This window comes from Pezoporus flaviventris, unplaced genomic scaffold (assembly GCF_033815535.1).
Source record: "Pezoporus flaviventris isolate CSIRO_AGI_PZ_B2104156 unplaced genomic scaffold, CSIRO_AGI_Pfla_v1 ptg000029l, whole genome shotgun sequence".
NCBI classification, from domain to species: domain Eukaryota; kingdom Metazoa; phylum Chordata; class Aves; order Psittaciformes; family Psittacidae; genus Pezoporus; species Pezoporus flaviventris.
In genome coordinates, this window is record NW_026892577.1 from 11,701,884 (window position 1) to 11,716,104 (window position 14,221).

Below are 14,221 nucleotides of genomic sequence, written 5' to 3' on the forward strand. Positions count from 1 at the left end.
CGTGGGCTCATAAACCTCTTCCTCAAGCTGTGCCCTATGGAAATATGGGGAAAAGCTGGACTTGGCAGTGATGATGAGGGTGTCAGAGTTCTGCTGGGAATGCTCCAAGGCCAGGGTGTGCAGGGGAGCTGGCATGTAGAGAGCCCAGCAGTTACTGGGGCAGCAGTGGAACAGCTGTAATGGTGTGGAGGGGGCTGTGAAGCGCCCGAGAGCTGTGGGGTTGTGTTTGTCAGTGCGGGTTTATATGCAGTGGGGTGAGTACTGGTCCGTGGGGGGTGGAGGGGGTGGTGGTGGTGAGCTGTAGAGCTCAGACAGCCGATGGTAGAAGGCAGAGAGAAGTTACTTGTCCTAGAGAAAACAGAGTGAGGAGCACGATGATCTGTGTGTGTCTGAACACTCCCTGGAAAGATGCTAATGACAGGAATACAGAGGGCTACAGATAAAGCTGAGCTGTGGGAGATGGGGTTTGTTTGTGCACTCTAAGTTATGCAGTAAAATGACGTAATTGAGGATGTTTACCCCTGTGGCAGCCTCGCTCTAAACATACCTTCTAGCAACATCTGGGCTTTTCCCTGTTTATTTTCCACATTGGGAAAAATGACCGCCTGCCTCTGTGTGAGGCTGTGTCGGGGCTGGCTGTCCTCTGTCCCTTGCTCTGTGCAGGTCAGGGGCATGTCCCCCTGCCTGGAGCAGAATGTGAGTGCCCTTTGCTGCTGGAGGGAGTGGCCAGTAGGGCCAAGGCCATACCCAAGGGGTACAGAAGGAGCTGGGATTACCCTGGCATGGGGTAGGTGCTCAGTGGCCTTGTCAGGGTGGGCACAGACATCCCATAGCCTCAGTTCCCCTCTTGTCCCTGGAGGCTCCCCTGCAGTGGGGCCAGTTCTGGTGTGAAGCCGCAGTGTGAGGCAGCCAGGTTTGGGTAAATATCCTGTGGCCACCTTCGTGCCTCCCTCACTCCCTGGATGCGAGAACGCACTGGGTAAACAGGGCTGCAGTGGGACTGGGGTGAGGGGCAGAGGCAGCCCCTGTTCTCGGGCTCAGGGAGCTGAGCTGAGGGACAGCATCTGTCTGCCATCAGAGGGGTCAGGGTGAGCAATGCCCTGGTTCCTGTGCTGCTGGTGCAGGCTGTGGCCCCAGGGAGCCCTTTGGGAGGATGCTGGAGCTGTGGGTGGGAGGTCTGGCAGCAGACAGGGCTCTCAGGTGGTACCCAGGTGGGATGTCCAGGGAGGGACTGCCCAGGCTGGGGTCTGCCTCCACCTGTGTTCAGTGCCAGGCTTCTCACATGTACCTCCAGCTCCCAGCCCACAGATCTATCCCCTAGGGTGACAGAGGGATAAAACTCTTCTGTGAAAACCCTCAGATCCGGCTGTGGGGCTCCATCAGCAGTGATGCCCCTGTCATCTGTGTTCCCCGCCACCCTTCTCACCTTGCCACCCTCCCAGGCTCCCTGACGTGGCAGGATGCCTGAGTCCCCAGCAACGCCTGTGACTACTGGAAACCTCATTCCTTGGCTTGGCTGAGCTGCCCAGCCTTGGGCTATGGGCTAGCACTGGTGCCCAGGGTACCCTCCTGCCCCACTCAGTGGGCAGCATCTGGAGCTCCCTCCCATCCTTTCTGGGGTCCTCGAGGGAGCCCCAGGAGGTGATTGCCCATGAACCACAGGACACAAGCTTTTCTGACGTGGAATAATTTACTGTGGTGTGGATGGGCAAGGGGTGCCTGGGCTGGGTTTTGGTAGGGATGTGGGTGAGGGATGCAGCAGGAGGGGTCTGGGGGGCTTGGAAGTGGACCCCCTCACATGCTCAATGAGCCATGTGGGATGGACAGGGTGGGGGAGCCCAGGTAGGAGCCCTGCTGTTCCAGGCACTTGGTCTCTGGGGACAGTGGAGCAGGAGGGACCTGTCTCAGCTGGAGTGTGTCCCTGTGAAGGTGGGATAATCCAGGGCTGGGGTGTGGGCTCAGTATGAGGGCATGGGATGCTTTGGTGGGCTGGAGTTTTGGGGCATGTCATCAGGGAGCTGGGCAGGGGCCACAGGAGCAGCCAAGAGGGCCAAGCAGGTATCTTGAGTGCAGGCAAGAGCCCCTGGGGTTCCTGGCAGGGGGTTTGGAAGTAGCCAAGTGTCTGTGGTGCAAACCAGGGCTCACAAGCGTGCAGAGCAAGGGCCCTGGGTGCAGTCTCAGCTCCTGCCTGTGGGCAGGGGTCCTGGGAGCAGAACAGGGGCCTCAGGAGGGAGCAGGGTTCCTGGCTGTGGATTGAGGCTCCCACATATGCAAGTAGGAATCCTTGCGGCATGGAGCAGGGTCCCGGGGCACAGCCAAGGGGCTGAGGGGAGCAGAGCAGGGGCCCTTGGGTACAACCAGGGGTGCAGCATGGGGCCAGTGCAGAAGTCCTAGGACAAGGCAGGGTGGGCAGAGCCCTAATGCTGCCCAGCCCCATAGAGCAGGGGATGATAGAGGGGGCACGGGTAGGAGAACATGAACTTGACGGCGAATTTCATCTCCTTGTTGTGCTTCTGCCAGGGGTAGACGGCAAGGAGGAGCAGGCGGCTGCCCACCTTGCGGCCCATCACCAGGAAGCTGCCGCTGAGGCTGTCGAGCTGCGGGCAGGGGCAGGTGCCCGCGTTCCTCATGTGCAGCACCATCTTCTTGGTGTCCTTGCGCTTGAGCGGGCCCAGCTTCAGCACCTTCTTCTTCTGAGCAGCCACCAGCCGCCGCTCCCCGTTCTCCTCTGTCATCTCCTTAATGCGCATCTTTAGCACTGTGTGTGGCACCAGTGGGGCATGGTTGGGGGGGGGAGACTGCGGGGCACTAGGATGCTGCCTGGGGGGGTCCAGGCCAGGCGTCTGTGCAGGACTGGGTGCAGCCTGCCCCTGGGGTGGGACCCAGGAGAAGGGTCTCTGGGGAAGTTACTGTGCAGTGAGGGGAAGGGGCTGTTGGGGGTGTTGAGCATAGGACCCCAAAGACCATCCTCCCCCCCCCCCCCCCCCCCCGCTGTCCTCTGTGTTGCACCCATCCCATGCGCACATGGTCCAAGGGGGTCTCCCATGAGGCTGTCCCTGTACAACAGCACCCTCCAGCCAACCCCTTCCTGGGCTGTCAGAACTGGGGGAGGCAGCCCAGCCCTTTGTCTATGGTAGGGGGGGGAGGAAGGGGATCCCAGCACTCACCAAAGTCACTGGAGCACATCTGCTCCATCATGCCATCTGCCTTGTGCTCCATCTCACACTGGGTGCAGATCTTGGACACTGTGGTGAGAAACCAGCCACTGTCACAGCTCCCTGCTGCTGAAGCCGGTCACCTGGACCAGCTCCACAGGGACATTTTGGGGAGCCCCAGCAGCTCCTCTGCTCCCCAGGCAGCTGTGCTGGGCTGATGCAGAGGTCACAGAGCTTTCACTGGCCAGTGTCCCAGCACCCCCCCCCCCCCCCCCCCAGGAGGGAACAGGGCATAGGGACACCATCCTGGTGCTGACACTTTGGGGCACAGCAGCAGTGTGGGGAGCCCCAGCCTGAAGGGTGTCACAGCCCTTATCCTGACCCTGGGCTGTCCTTGGGTGATATTGGGCTGATTCAGGCTGATATGACCCTGGGCTGTCCTTGGGTGATATTCCGTCCCCTGCCTGAGGACACAGCCACCCTCTGACAGCAGCGCGGGGCTGAGACCTGCAGGTGCAGGATGCAGATGCTCATTGCTGCTGGGATGGGACGGAGCGGGAGGAGAGGGATGCAGTTTTGTGGTGGGTCCTCCAGTGGCTTCCACCTCATCCCTTGTTCACCCCCAGAGCTGCTCCCATGGCCACCCTGCTCTCCCCTACCCTGGTGCAGCTCTGTGCAGGCAGTTGTGTGCCTTCATCCCCTGTGCAGCAAGTGGTACCCAGCTAAAGCAGATAATGCTGGTGGTACTGTGCCCATGTGTGCCCTGCTGTGCCCAGTGCTCTGTTTCAAGAGGTGCAGGGATGGGGGTGCATGTGAGTCCCCAGTTGCATGGGAACACGCTCATGGCAGGTGCCCTGCACGCATCCCCATCCCATCACAGTGCCCTTCCTGCTTACCTGGCGGTGGGGTGGCCTTGCTGTTCCCAAACTGGACGGCAATGCAGAGCTCATGGTCGGAGGGGAACTTGCCGCAGTGCAGCATCTCGGGCCAGGGGAAGCCATAGGACTCCATGACAGGGGCACAAGAGTCACGCACCACCTCGCAGAGGGAGCGGCAGGGGTAGACGGGCCGGTCGAGGCAGACGGGGGCGAAGAGGGAGCAGAGGAAGAGCTGGGTGTCGGTGTGGCACTGTTTGGCGAGAAGGGGCACCCAGCTGCTGGCCTGCTGCTTGACCTCAGCCATGGTCTCATGCTCCAGCAGGTTGGGCAGCCGCATGCGCTTGTAACCCACGTCGCGGCAGAGCTGCATGTCGGGAGGGATATCGAGGCACTGCGGCTCCCGCCCGTAGAAGCGCCCGTGGGGCAGGCTCTCTGGCTGCCAGCCGTAGTAGTCGTAGTGCTGCCCGCCGCCCGGAGACCCTGCCAGCCACAGGGCCAGCGCCAGCAGCGCCGAGCCCGGTACCCCCGGGGGGCCGCCTGCCCGCGGCATCGCCGGTGCCTGCCGCGCGGGACCGGGACGGGACGGGAGCGCGGTCGGTGGTTGCCGGCTCCCTTAGCGCCTCCCACACTCGCCGCCCTTTCTAAGGAACCCGGGGAGGCCTCACCGGCAGCCAATCTGCTCCGGCTGCCGGGCTCCCCCGGGGCTGGCCCCCCGGCCCCACGCCAGCCTGCCCGACGGCCACCCCGCTGCCGCTGCTTGCCCTCCCGCCCAGCGGCCCTAGCCCTCCCTCCTCGGGCAGGAGGCGCTGCGTGTCCCTCACATTCCCCCCCCCCCGCGGGACCCCCTGCAGTCAACCCCTCAGCTCACCCCGACTCTGTGTGCCCCTGGGGTGATGTCCTCTGGAAGGGCTCGCGTGCCTCATGGGGATGTGCTGTGGGTGCAAGGTGTCCCTGTTATCCACAACCCCTCTGCCCCTGTCCCGCCTGGCACCCCAGAGGCATGCCCTGGCATAGGGCAAGGGACCCTGTTCCTTCTCTGTGCCCCACCCATTGTCTCTTGGACCCTATGGGGTATGGGTCTGGGGATGCTTGGGATGCAGGGGCTGGAGAAGCAGGTCACCCTGGAGGCTTCATGTTGCAGCACTGGGAGCAGCTGGGGTACCCATGTGCCAGGTGCCATGTGAGGCATCACTGACAAAGAGATGCCATGGGCAGGGGGTCCTTATTCCTTGGTTATTACCATGGTCTGCTGGGCACAGGTGTAGCAGGGGTTACACCTCCCAGCAAAGGGCTTGCACCCAGCCTCTGCTGGTGCCCCAGGCACAGACAGAGCTGGACCCTGAGTGGGGTGAGGGTCCTGCCGGGGCTGCATTCCCCCATCTCCTTGGAGATGGGCTGGGCCGGGGGGTGCAAGGCTTGAGACCCCATTAGAAACTCATTTGTCTGCAGGGGTTATCTGGGGCACCCCTTCCCCTTCCCGCGATCGATGCCCCTGCCTGGGCAACGAGCTCTGGGCCACCTCTGGCCCCTGCCTGCTGGATAAGGCAGCTCTGTTAATGGGCGACAGAGCAAACAGCCCGGTGAAGACAGTGATAGCAGCTGCCCTTTGCCCCGGGCTGGGGGCAGGGGCACTCCCCCCAACCCTGGTGGGATCCATCTGCACTGGGACTGCGCTGGGAACCTCACCCACACAACCTGCGCTTGCCTGCAGCTTGCCCATGCCCTCCGTGCTGGGCACAGTGCCTATTACTGCATTGCTCAGTGATGCTTGCTGCCAGCCCGGGAGTGGGCTGAGCTCATCCCACCCCAGCCAAGCCCCGGAGATGGCACCATTAATGTGTAACTGCTGGGGAGCACGATAAGATAGAGCTGCCCTTTATCAGGGCTGCCCGGTAGCAGGAAGGAGGGTGCTGGAAGCATCAGGCTGTCACGGCAGGAGTGAGATTGCCTGGAGATAAATGCCGATAGAAAATAGCTAATCTGTGATGGATGGGCTTGGGCAGGGTGTAATTGCCATGGGAGCTGGGCTGGGAAGGGGCTGGCGAGGCTGAGAGGGGGAGGCAGAGGGAGCCTGCGTGTGTGGGATGGAGCTGCCGGTGTGCAGGATGCCAAACACACCTTGCTCTGTCCCCGCACTGTCCCCACAGCATTGCCAGCACTGCTGCTGTCATGCTTTTGGCCATGGACCAGGTCCTGGCTCTTAGCCTACCCCAGCCACCCTGTGCAGCCCCCAGCAGCTACAGTCTGTCCCAGGAAGGTGCTGGGGTGCTGAGCACCCTGTGCCAGCTGGCACCCCACCAGATGAAGGGATGAAGGTGAGGGGTCTGAGGGGGAGTGAGGGGTTCCCTGCCAGATTGCCTGGCGCCCCCATCTGTAACGATGTTTTCAGTAGAGCCAGAGTCACCTCCTGGCAGCATGGCCGTGCTGGGGGGAGCAGGGCTGGCCCCAGGAGAGGGATGTTCACCCTCTGCTCCCACCCTGCCATGTGTCCTGGCATACTTGTCCCCAGGCTGAGACTGTGCCTCTGCTCTGAGGGGTTTCTGCTGCACCCCCACTGCTTCCTTAACCCTTTGCCACCGAGGATGGCCCAGGGGAGGTAGGTCTGAGGTGCATGCTTAGGGTGGGGATGGTCAGAGGGTAGCTGGAGCTGGCACCTTTCCCTGTGTCCTTTCTGTGCAGGCTGCTCCAGTGCCCGCATCCCCATCCTGCATCCGCGCAGTCGGCTGGGAGACTGACACTTGTGCCTGTCACTCCGGGGAGCTGGCTGTGTCACCGCCTGTGTCACCTTTCACAGCAGCGAGGCCGGAAGCAGGACCATGGGGGCTGCACCCTCTGCAGTGTGGACCTCGGGGACGGCCAGCCAGGGTGGCATGGTAAGGACATCCGCAGGGGGTGCCCCCTCGCCACTTTGGGCCCTCCCCAGGGATCTGTGCCTGGCTGTAGCCCAGGGCAGATCTGTGCTGCCCCGGCAGCCAGGGGAGATGGAGGCTCCTGGGAAATGAGGCGTTGAGCAGAGCCCTAGCTGGCTGTTTCCATCATGTCCCAGTTCCCTCTCCCACTGCAGCTTTGTGCACTGCCAACCTTGTTTCTGCGGGCAGAGATGCATCCCAAGGGCCCGGGTGGGCTGGGTGGACTTCCATTCTCCAGTCCTCCCCCTCCTCTTGTCTCTCCCATCCTTTCGTTCTCCCTGTTCCAACCCCATTCCATGCTCCTGGGACTCCTAGGCTGCATCACTGCTGGGCTTAGTATGCCCCCACTGCAGAGCAGGGACCCTCGGTGAGGAGACGGGACAGCATGCCAGGGCCAGCTATGCAGGGACACAGACCTCAGGGATGTGCCCCCAGCCTTGGGGGAAGCTGGGGCACGACTGGGAGGGGCTCGATGGGGTCGAGCTCTGCCGGGTCCGTGGTGGCTGTGGGGCGGGCAGGGCGGCGGTGTCCGTGCACTCACCCTGCACCCACACAGGCTCCCGCTGGCGAGGCAGCCCCAGGAATGCGGCTGGCAGCGCTCCCGGCCCAGCTGCGGGGAATGGCAGCCCCGGCACAGTCCCGGCCCCTCCCGCACACAGACCCCCTGTTCGCTGCCGGCACCCCCCGGACTGGCCCCCAGCGGGGCAGGAAAGGGGCACATCCCGCTTGGGGTCGCCTCTCACCCCTGTCCTCCACCAGGACGGTGGGAAAAGCCACCCGTGTCTGCTCCCAGCACAGCTCCCTCCCGGGTGGGGGCAGTCCCTGCAGAGCCTCGGCTCCCACCTGGCATCTTTGCCAAAGCTGGACCTTGGCACTGTGCTCTGAAACCTCATCCCCCTTTGCTTGTGGGATGCTGTGTCCCCCCACGCATTCCTGTGGGGGCTGCTGGGGTCTGCCCTATGGGGATCCCGGTGCAATGGGGTCCTGTCACCACCAATTGGGAAGGACACAGATGGATGTGACAGTGCTGCAGGTGCCACTCAGCACTTCAGGGTGCCCAGGCTGCAGAATCACCTTGGGGCACTCTCCTTGCCCTGTTGAAGGAGCAGGCTGGGGCACTTAGTGCTGTTTTCAGAGGCCCCCTGTGTGGGAGATGTGCCCCCCCCATACTGGTGTACACACCTGGCTTCTCCCAGGAAAGGTTATCAGCTGATCACCCTGCCCTGCTTTGTCTGTGTGCCTCCCAAATGTCACTGCTGTCCTCGCCGGGATGGTGAGCTCATGCTCCCTCTCATTAATGAAAGCTCCCCTCATGCCCTGTGAAGTAGCTGCCAGGACCTGGCCCTGCCATGGCCCCTTTGAAGTGGAGCCAGAGCCACTGAAAAGCTTGGGAGGGGGCTTGACATGCAGTGGGTGGAGGATGGGACCCCAGGGGTCGGTCCAGGGCTGGTTGCAGGGCTCCATAGCTCTCAGGCACCATGCTGGGACTCCAGGGATGGTTGGGGTGCTGGGATGGGGTACAGCACTATGCTCCTGGGGACATTTGGGGGATGTCCTCTGGTCCTGACCTGGGAGCCAGGCGCAGGGGCTGGACCAGGGGCACTGCTGGGGATGGATGACTCAGTGTGAGGGATACAGGCACACTGGTTCTGTGGGGCTGGCCATAGGGGCCCCAAGTATGCCCCATGCCTGTTCTGTGGGTCCATGGGCATGGCATGTTGTGGCACAGACAGCAACCTGTCCACTCTGCATGGAAACCAACAGGGTCTGTCCCTGCTCTGGTTAAAACTGGAAAGCCCATGAAGGTGTATACTGCATGGAGGGGCTGTCAGGTCCTGGTGGGCTCTGGAGATGCTGCAGGCACCACAGGAAGGGCCAGGGGCTGTGCAGTGATGAGTGTTGTGAACCAGGTCCAGGCTGTCCAAGTCCTTCCTGACACTGGGCAAGGCTTGCTCCTGGGTCACGTGGCTGGCAGAAGGTGGCTGCCCATGGTGGGGTGAAGATGTCCCACCAAAGGACACATGCTCTGGGGATGCAGACAGCAGGTCCATGGCTTGTGAGGCAGCAGGAGCCCAGAACTGAGGGTCTGGATCTTGGGCTGAGCTGGTGCAGCCACAGAAGAGCCGTGCCTTGGGCAGCAGGGCAGGGCAGCTGGGCAGAGCCAGGATGTCAGTGTACCCCCGGCTGCTCTTGGCCCCTTGCTGCAGAGTGGAGAGCAAACTTCATCTCCTGTTAGGCACAGCATTGCCATGGCAACTGGCAGGGCCTTGCCAGGCGGGCAGGGAGTCCTGACGTGCTGGTGACACACAACATGGGAAGGAGGTGGAATGAAGGGCCTGGGCTTGGGGGCATGCGGGGACACGCTCGAGAGTGTGAGCACATGGATGTGTGCCTGGGTGCACGTGGGGGGTGCAGGCAGGTGTGGGCAGGCAGTGTATGCACCAATACCTTCATCTGTGCGCATGCACGTGTGTACACACGGGAGAGTTCACCCCTGCCCCAAGGGGACTCCTTTGGCTCCTGTGGCACTCTCTGGGCAGGGTGTACCCCACTGCTGCGTGCTGTGTGCTGGCAGGGCTGCTCTGAACCACGGGAGCAGCAGGTTCCTCTGAAAGCGATGGGATCCGTAGCTTTATCTGTGGGAAGATGAGCCCTCTGACTTGGATCCCTGCCTGAATGTGTGCTTTTGTCCCTTGGTCACAAACCCTGCTACACTCCAGTGTACTGGGGCTGCCCACCAGCCTCCCCAGGGCTCTGCCTTTGTTTGCTCTGCCCGAAGCCTGTGCTGGTGCTCAGGGCAGGGAGCAGGAGTCAGACAACGCTGTTCATCAGGGTCCCTGTGTGCTGTGTTAGCATCCTGGGCAGACATGCTGGCAGGCCCCACACTGCCTCCAGCAGAGCCCAGGTGTTGAGGGAAGGGCTGGCTGCTCTCCCGCACGATGAGGGCCCTGTGCCCAGCCACTGCATCCCTCCCGCTTCACCACGGACCCAGCTGTGAGCACCCCCCCCTTCTTCCCCTCTCAGGAGAGCCTCTGTTCCCCCTGTTTGGCATTTCTCTGGCTCTAATTGAGCTGTCAATAGGCAGAGATAACAGGGAATTCGTTAGCTCTGCTCTTTGATGTCTGTCCGCGCTGCAATCGCAGCTCCCGCTCCAGAGCTCAGTGCCAGCTGCAAATCCTTTGCAAACAAACAGCTTCAGACGAGGCTTCTTGGCACGGCTGGCTGACAGCCCCACTGCGGGCCTCCCGAGTCTCCACCGGGCCAGCTCCCCGGCCGCCCAGGGCCCCCATTACCCCAGCACTTCCCCCAAGGGACCTACAGCCGCATCCTCTCGGCAGCCGGGCCTCAGTCGCCGCAGTGCCGGCCGGACCCCCGGGACATAGAGCAGCAGTTCCCCTCCTCGAGCTCCCAGCTAGGGGAGCCGGACCCCGGTACCGCTGTCCCAAGCAGCTGGGCCGCGTACTCCAGGCGCTCCGTGCCGGTAGCGGCGAGCGCCCATCCCCGGCGCCTCGGGGCGGGACGTGGCGGGCCGGGCGGCTGCGCACACGGGGCGGCAGGGCCCGCCTCCGCCGCTCGGCACGGCAGCACCGCGGACAGCGCCAGTGCCGCCGCGCAGCCCGGCACGGCCCCGGTGACAGCGCCGGTTCCCCCGGCGCAGCCCAGCCCGGCCCGGGCCCCCCCGCGCCATGGCCACGGAGGTGGGTGCGCGGCCGCAAGCGGGCGGGGACCACCCCGGCAGCGGGCGCTCCCGGTGCTGGGCTGCGGCGGAGCCTCACCGCTCTGCCCTGCCGTGCCCGCAGCCACTGGGGAAAGAGGGCAACATGGGATGCGCTTGGGCTGGGGCGCAGCGCCGGGGCTGGGGTTGGAGTGGGCTGCGCTGGGGGGTGGTGTGGGGCTGGGAGGGTGCGTGGTCTGTGCGCACAGGAAGGCCAGTGTGTATGTGGGGTGTCCGGAGGGATGGGGGTGCGGTGTGGGTGAAGGGTGTGAAGGGTGCCCTTGCTGGAGGGAGCAGATGGGTCTGGGGGGGGTATCCCGGGAAAAGGGGGGACTGTGGGGTTGAGGGTCCCTCTCTCATGTGCCGTGGGTAGGACTCTTGACAGGGACAGAGTGTGTGTGGAGCACACAGGAGGGGGTGGCCCCATGTCAGATAAAGGGAAGCACAGGGTGGGGTCTGAGACGCGCCCTTGGCACAACCTGGCCCCTGCTTCCCCGCCTCCAGCTGCTCAAAACTGCCCCGGGGGCCGGCGTGGGTCCTCAGTACCCCGTGGGGTGCAGGGGCTGGGCTGAGCGCCTGCCGCCGGGGCTGCCGATCCCTTTTGCGCGGCGGCCCCGCTGCAGCCTGCCGCCCGCCGCGCTGCTGCTGTTGCTGCAGCCCCGCTGCCGGTCCCTGCTCCTGCCCGGCTCGCTCCCACTCCTGCCTGGGAGCTGCTGCGGGGCTGTGTGCTGGGGACAGGGGGCTGCCCCCTCCCCGGGCCGTGGCCCACCAGAGGACACACACCCATGCGTGCAGCAGCCGGTGCAGGCGAGGCCAGGCACCAGCAGGGAGCACGTGTGCTTGCCCATGCTCCAAGTGAGGGGCCGCCATGGCATCCTCCCTTTGCCACCATCCTGCCCTCACCCCTGGCCTCGCACCTCCAGGACTGAGCTGTGCTCACAGCGTGACGCAGCCCGTGCTGCAGGCTCCCTGCCTGGGGTTGTGTGAGCCTGCAGCCCCTGACACTGGGGGAATGGCGCTGCCCCTCAGCAGGGATGCCTAGCACCCCATGGCTGCAGCCCCCAGCCTCACCCTGATGACCTCCCCAGGTTCACAGCCTGCAGGAGCTGCGGCGCAGTGCATCTCTGGCCACCAAGGTCTTTGTGCAGAGGGATTACAGCGATGGGACCACCTGCCAGTTCCAGACAAAGTTCCCCCCTGAGCTGGAGAGCCGGGTAGGGAGCAAGGCAGGCTAACAGGGTGCAGGGTGCCCTATGCTGGTGCCCTACTGGGACTTGGTGGGGAGAGTGGTCTGAGGGCATGGGGTCTCCACAGGATGTTTGTTGTATGGCCCTGGGCCAGCTGATGCTGCTAGGTGCATGCAATCAGAGCCGTCTTGTCCCGTCTGCAAGGGCTTGGGTGCTGCTGGGAACCAGGAGGCTCTGGTGAAGGGCGGAAGGCGGGTAGAGGCCAGGGAGCTGAGGCATCAGCTGGGTGGTGTTTTAAGCTCCCCAATTCCCCTTGGGGATGGGGACAGGGCAGTGCTGGGGTCAGCCTCTGACCAGACTCCTCTTCACCCTGGTTTGTGCTCTAGATCGAGCGGCAACTCTTTGAGGAAACAGTGAAAACCCTTAATGGCTTCTATGCTGAGGCAGAGAAGATTGGGGGCAGCTCCTACCTGGAGGGGTGCCTGGCCTGTGCCACTGCCTATTTCATCTTCCTCTGCATGGAGACGCACTACGAGAAGGTGCTGAGGTCCAGGGGAGGTCCCAGGGACGGGCACGGCTGCAGGCGTGGCGGTGGGCACAGGGAGCTGGGGGGCTGGAGGGTAGAGCAGACAGAGGTGCTGGCAGGCCCTGAGTGTCCCTTCGTGTGCTGACAGGTCCTGAAGAAGATCTCCAAGTACATCCAGGACCAGAACGAGAAGATCTATGCACCACGGGGGCTGCTGCTCACTGACCCCCTGGAGCGTGGCATGAGGGTCGTATCCTCTGGGCAGCGGGATGCTGGGGGATGACAAGGGCGAGGGGTGGGGGACACTGCAGTGTGTGCTGGGCCATCGGTCTTGCCTATCTCACCAATGATCCTTAGCAGGGCCCAGATTGAGATCTCCATCTACGAGGACCGGTGCAGCAGCGGCAGTTCCAGCAGTGGCAGCTCCAGCAGCAGCAGCAGTGGGGGGGGTGGTGGGGCAGGGGGCCGGTGACTGGCAGGGGGTCCCTGCAGGGACTCGTACTGCCAGGACAGTGGTCTGTCCGAGCTCCGCAGGCTGCACTACCAGAGCACCCGCTTCTGAGCCAGGGAAAGTGGGAGGGGGAGGCTGGGGGCTCCTACCCCTGTCTGCTCTGTGTCCCCCACAGCTGCTCTGCCCCTGCTCAGACCCACTGCGGGCAGGGGCTGGTGCTGGCGCATCCCAGGTGCTTCCCACTGAGAGAAACTGGTGCCAAAGGGCTGCTGCAGCCCCCCGGGTGCTCGCTGTTGCTTCCTCTGCCCCAAGTGAAGGAGATAGCCCAGCTGCGTAAAGAGCGCCCTGTGCATCATGCATCAGGGAGCAGCAGGGCTGGTAAAACCCCAGGCAGGGCTAAGGGGGACACACACACTTTTCCCTAAGCCCATGGGCACTGTCAGCCCTTGCTGCACCCCTCCCTGGGGTGTCCTGCTCTTGGAGCTGTGGGGAGGCTCAGCTGCTGTATGCCGTGTGCCTGGCAGAGCCCTGGTGCTGCTTTGTCTGCATGAGGGTGCCATGCATTCACCCCAGCCCTGCCCCACACACTGCCCATTGCTGCTCCCAGCCCTGGCTGGGGGCCCTCACCCATCTGGTAGCAGTGTCCTTGCCAGCACTGTCCTTCAGCACTACCCATGACACTGGGCATTTGCTTCTGCTCCCTGCCTGACCCACTGCCATCCCCAGCTGCACCCAGAAAGCTTCCCAGCTCCAAGCCACATGCCCAGGGCAGGGATGCACAGTGCTGAGCAGGCCCTTTCCCTTGTGTATTATGCCCCAGGCTCATGCATAGCACAGCTCCACCAGAACCCTTCCTCTCCTGCTGCTGAGCCTTCCCTTGCCCACAAATCCTGCATGCACCTGCAGCACCCCAGTTCTCAGCCTGGCCTGCAGTGAGGACCCCAAGGGGCACCTGGGGTTGGCTGCAAGGTGGGGGGATTCATTAGCCAAGGTCAGATGGTGGGGAATAGGAGGGTCCCTGTGATATCCAGCACCCTGAGGAGAAGAGTCCCTGCCTGGGTGCAGGGATGAACTGAGGCAGCACTGCTCTCCTGAGACCCTGGAGGGAAAACCCTGCCCCCCCGGGACTCCCTTTGGCTCTGTCATGGAGCATGTGTGGGGTGGCCCTAGCCCTAGCATTCCCACAGGGGCTCTGCTGCATGGAGACCTTCCTCAATAAACCCTGGCTTCATCCCTCACTGTGCCTGCCCCATGTCCTGTCAGAGTGGGGAGTGGGGCAATGCTGGGGGGCACAGAGGCAGGCTGGGCATCCCCCAGCACACCAAGGTGCACAGAGCCTCATAAGGAGAGTGAGCATGGGGGAAATAAGGAGGAGGGACGGAGCAGTCCACAGGGGGAGT

At 63.4% G+C, this 14,221-nt stretch overlaps 2 protein-coding genes across 2 annotated transcripts; one reads left to right on the forward strand and one right to left on the reverse strand.

The window, feature by feature from the left end:
• Nucleotides 1-1,671: 1,671 nt before the first annotated feature.
• On the reverse strand, nucleotides 1,672-4,663 carry SFRP5 (secreted frizzled related protein 5). The gene is made up of 3 exons (XM_061458971.1): nucleotides 4,052-4,663; nucleotides 3,168-3,245; nucleotides 1,672-2,758 (listed from the first exon to the last, which is right to left on the reverse strand). The coding sequence occupies exons 1-3, from the start codon at nucleotides 4,581-4,583 to the stop codon at nucleotides 2,418-2,420; spliced, it is 951 nt and encodes a 316-aa protein (XP_061314955.1). The 5' UTR covers nucleotides 4,584-4,663; the 3' UTR covers nucleotides 1,672-2,417.
• Nucleotides 4,664-10,490: 5,827 nt separating this feature from the next.
• GOLGA7B (golgin A7 family member B) lies at nucleotides 10,491-14,059 on the forward strand. The gene is made up of 5 exons (XM_061458979.1): nucleotides 10,491-10,640; nucleotides 11,746-11,871; nucleotides 12,231-12,383; nucleotides 12,519-12,620; nucleotides 12,738-14,059. Exons 1-5 carry the CDS (start codon nucleotides 10,629-10,631, stop codon nucleotides 12,840-12,842), a joined length of 498 nt encoding a protein of 165 aa, XP_061314963.1. The 5' UTR covers nucleotides 10,491-10,628; the 3' UTR covers nucleotides 12,843-14,059.
• Nucleotides 14,060-14,221: the final 162 nt, after the last annotated feature.

What these genes read in the sequence shown, in the direction of transcription:
- GOLGA7B (XM_061458979.1), top strand. An exon ending in CCCCTGAGCTGGAGAGCCGG is followed by an intron (nt 11,872 to 12,230) that starts GTAGGGAGCAAG and finishes TTTGTGCTCTAG; the next exon opens with ATCGAGCGGCAACTCTTTGA. An exon ending in TGGAGACGCACTACGAGAAG is followed by an intron (nt 12,384 to 12,518) that starts GTGCTGAGGTCC and finishes GTGTGCTGACAG; the next exon opens with GTCCTGAAGAAGATCTCCAA.
- SFRP5 (XM_061458971.1), bottom strand. Translation starts at nt 4,583, where the DNA reads ATGCCGCGGGCAGGCGGCCCCCCGGGGGTACCGGGCTCGGCGCTGCTG. An exon ending in CAAGGCCACCCCACCGCCAG is followed by an intron (nt 3,246 to 4,051) that starts GTAAGCAGGAAG and finishes TTCTCACCACAG; the next exon opens with TGTCCAAGATCTGCACCCAG. An exon ending in GATGTGCTCCAGTGACTTTG is followed by an intron (nt 2,759 to 3,167) that starts GTGAGTGCTGGG and finishes TGCCACACACAG; the next exon opens with TGCTAAAGATGCGCATTAAG.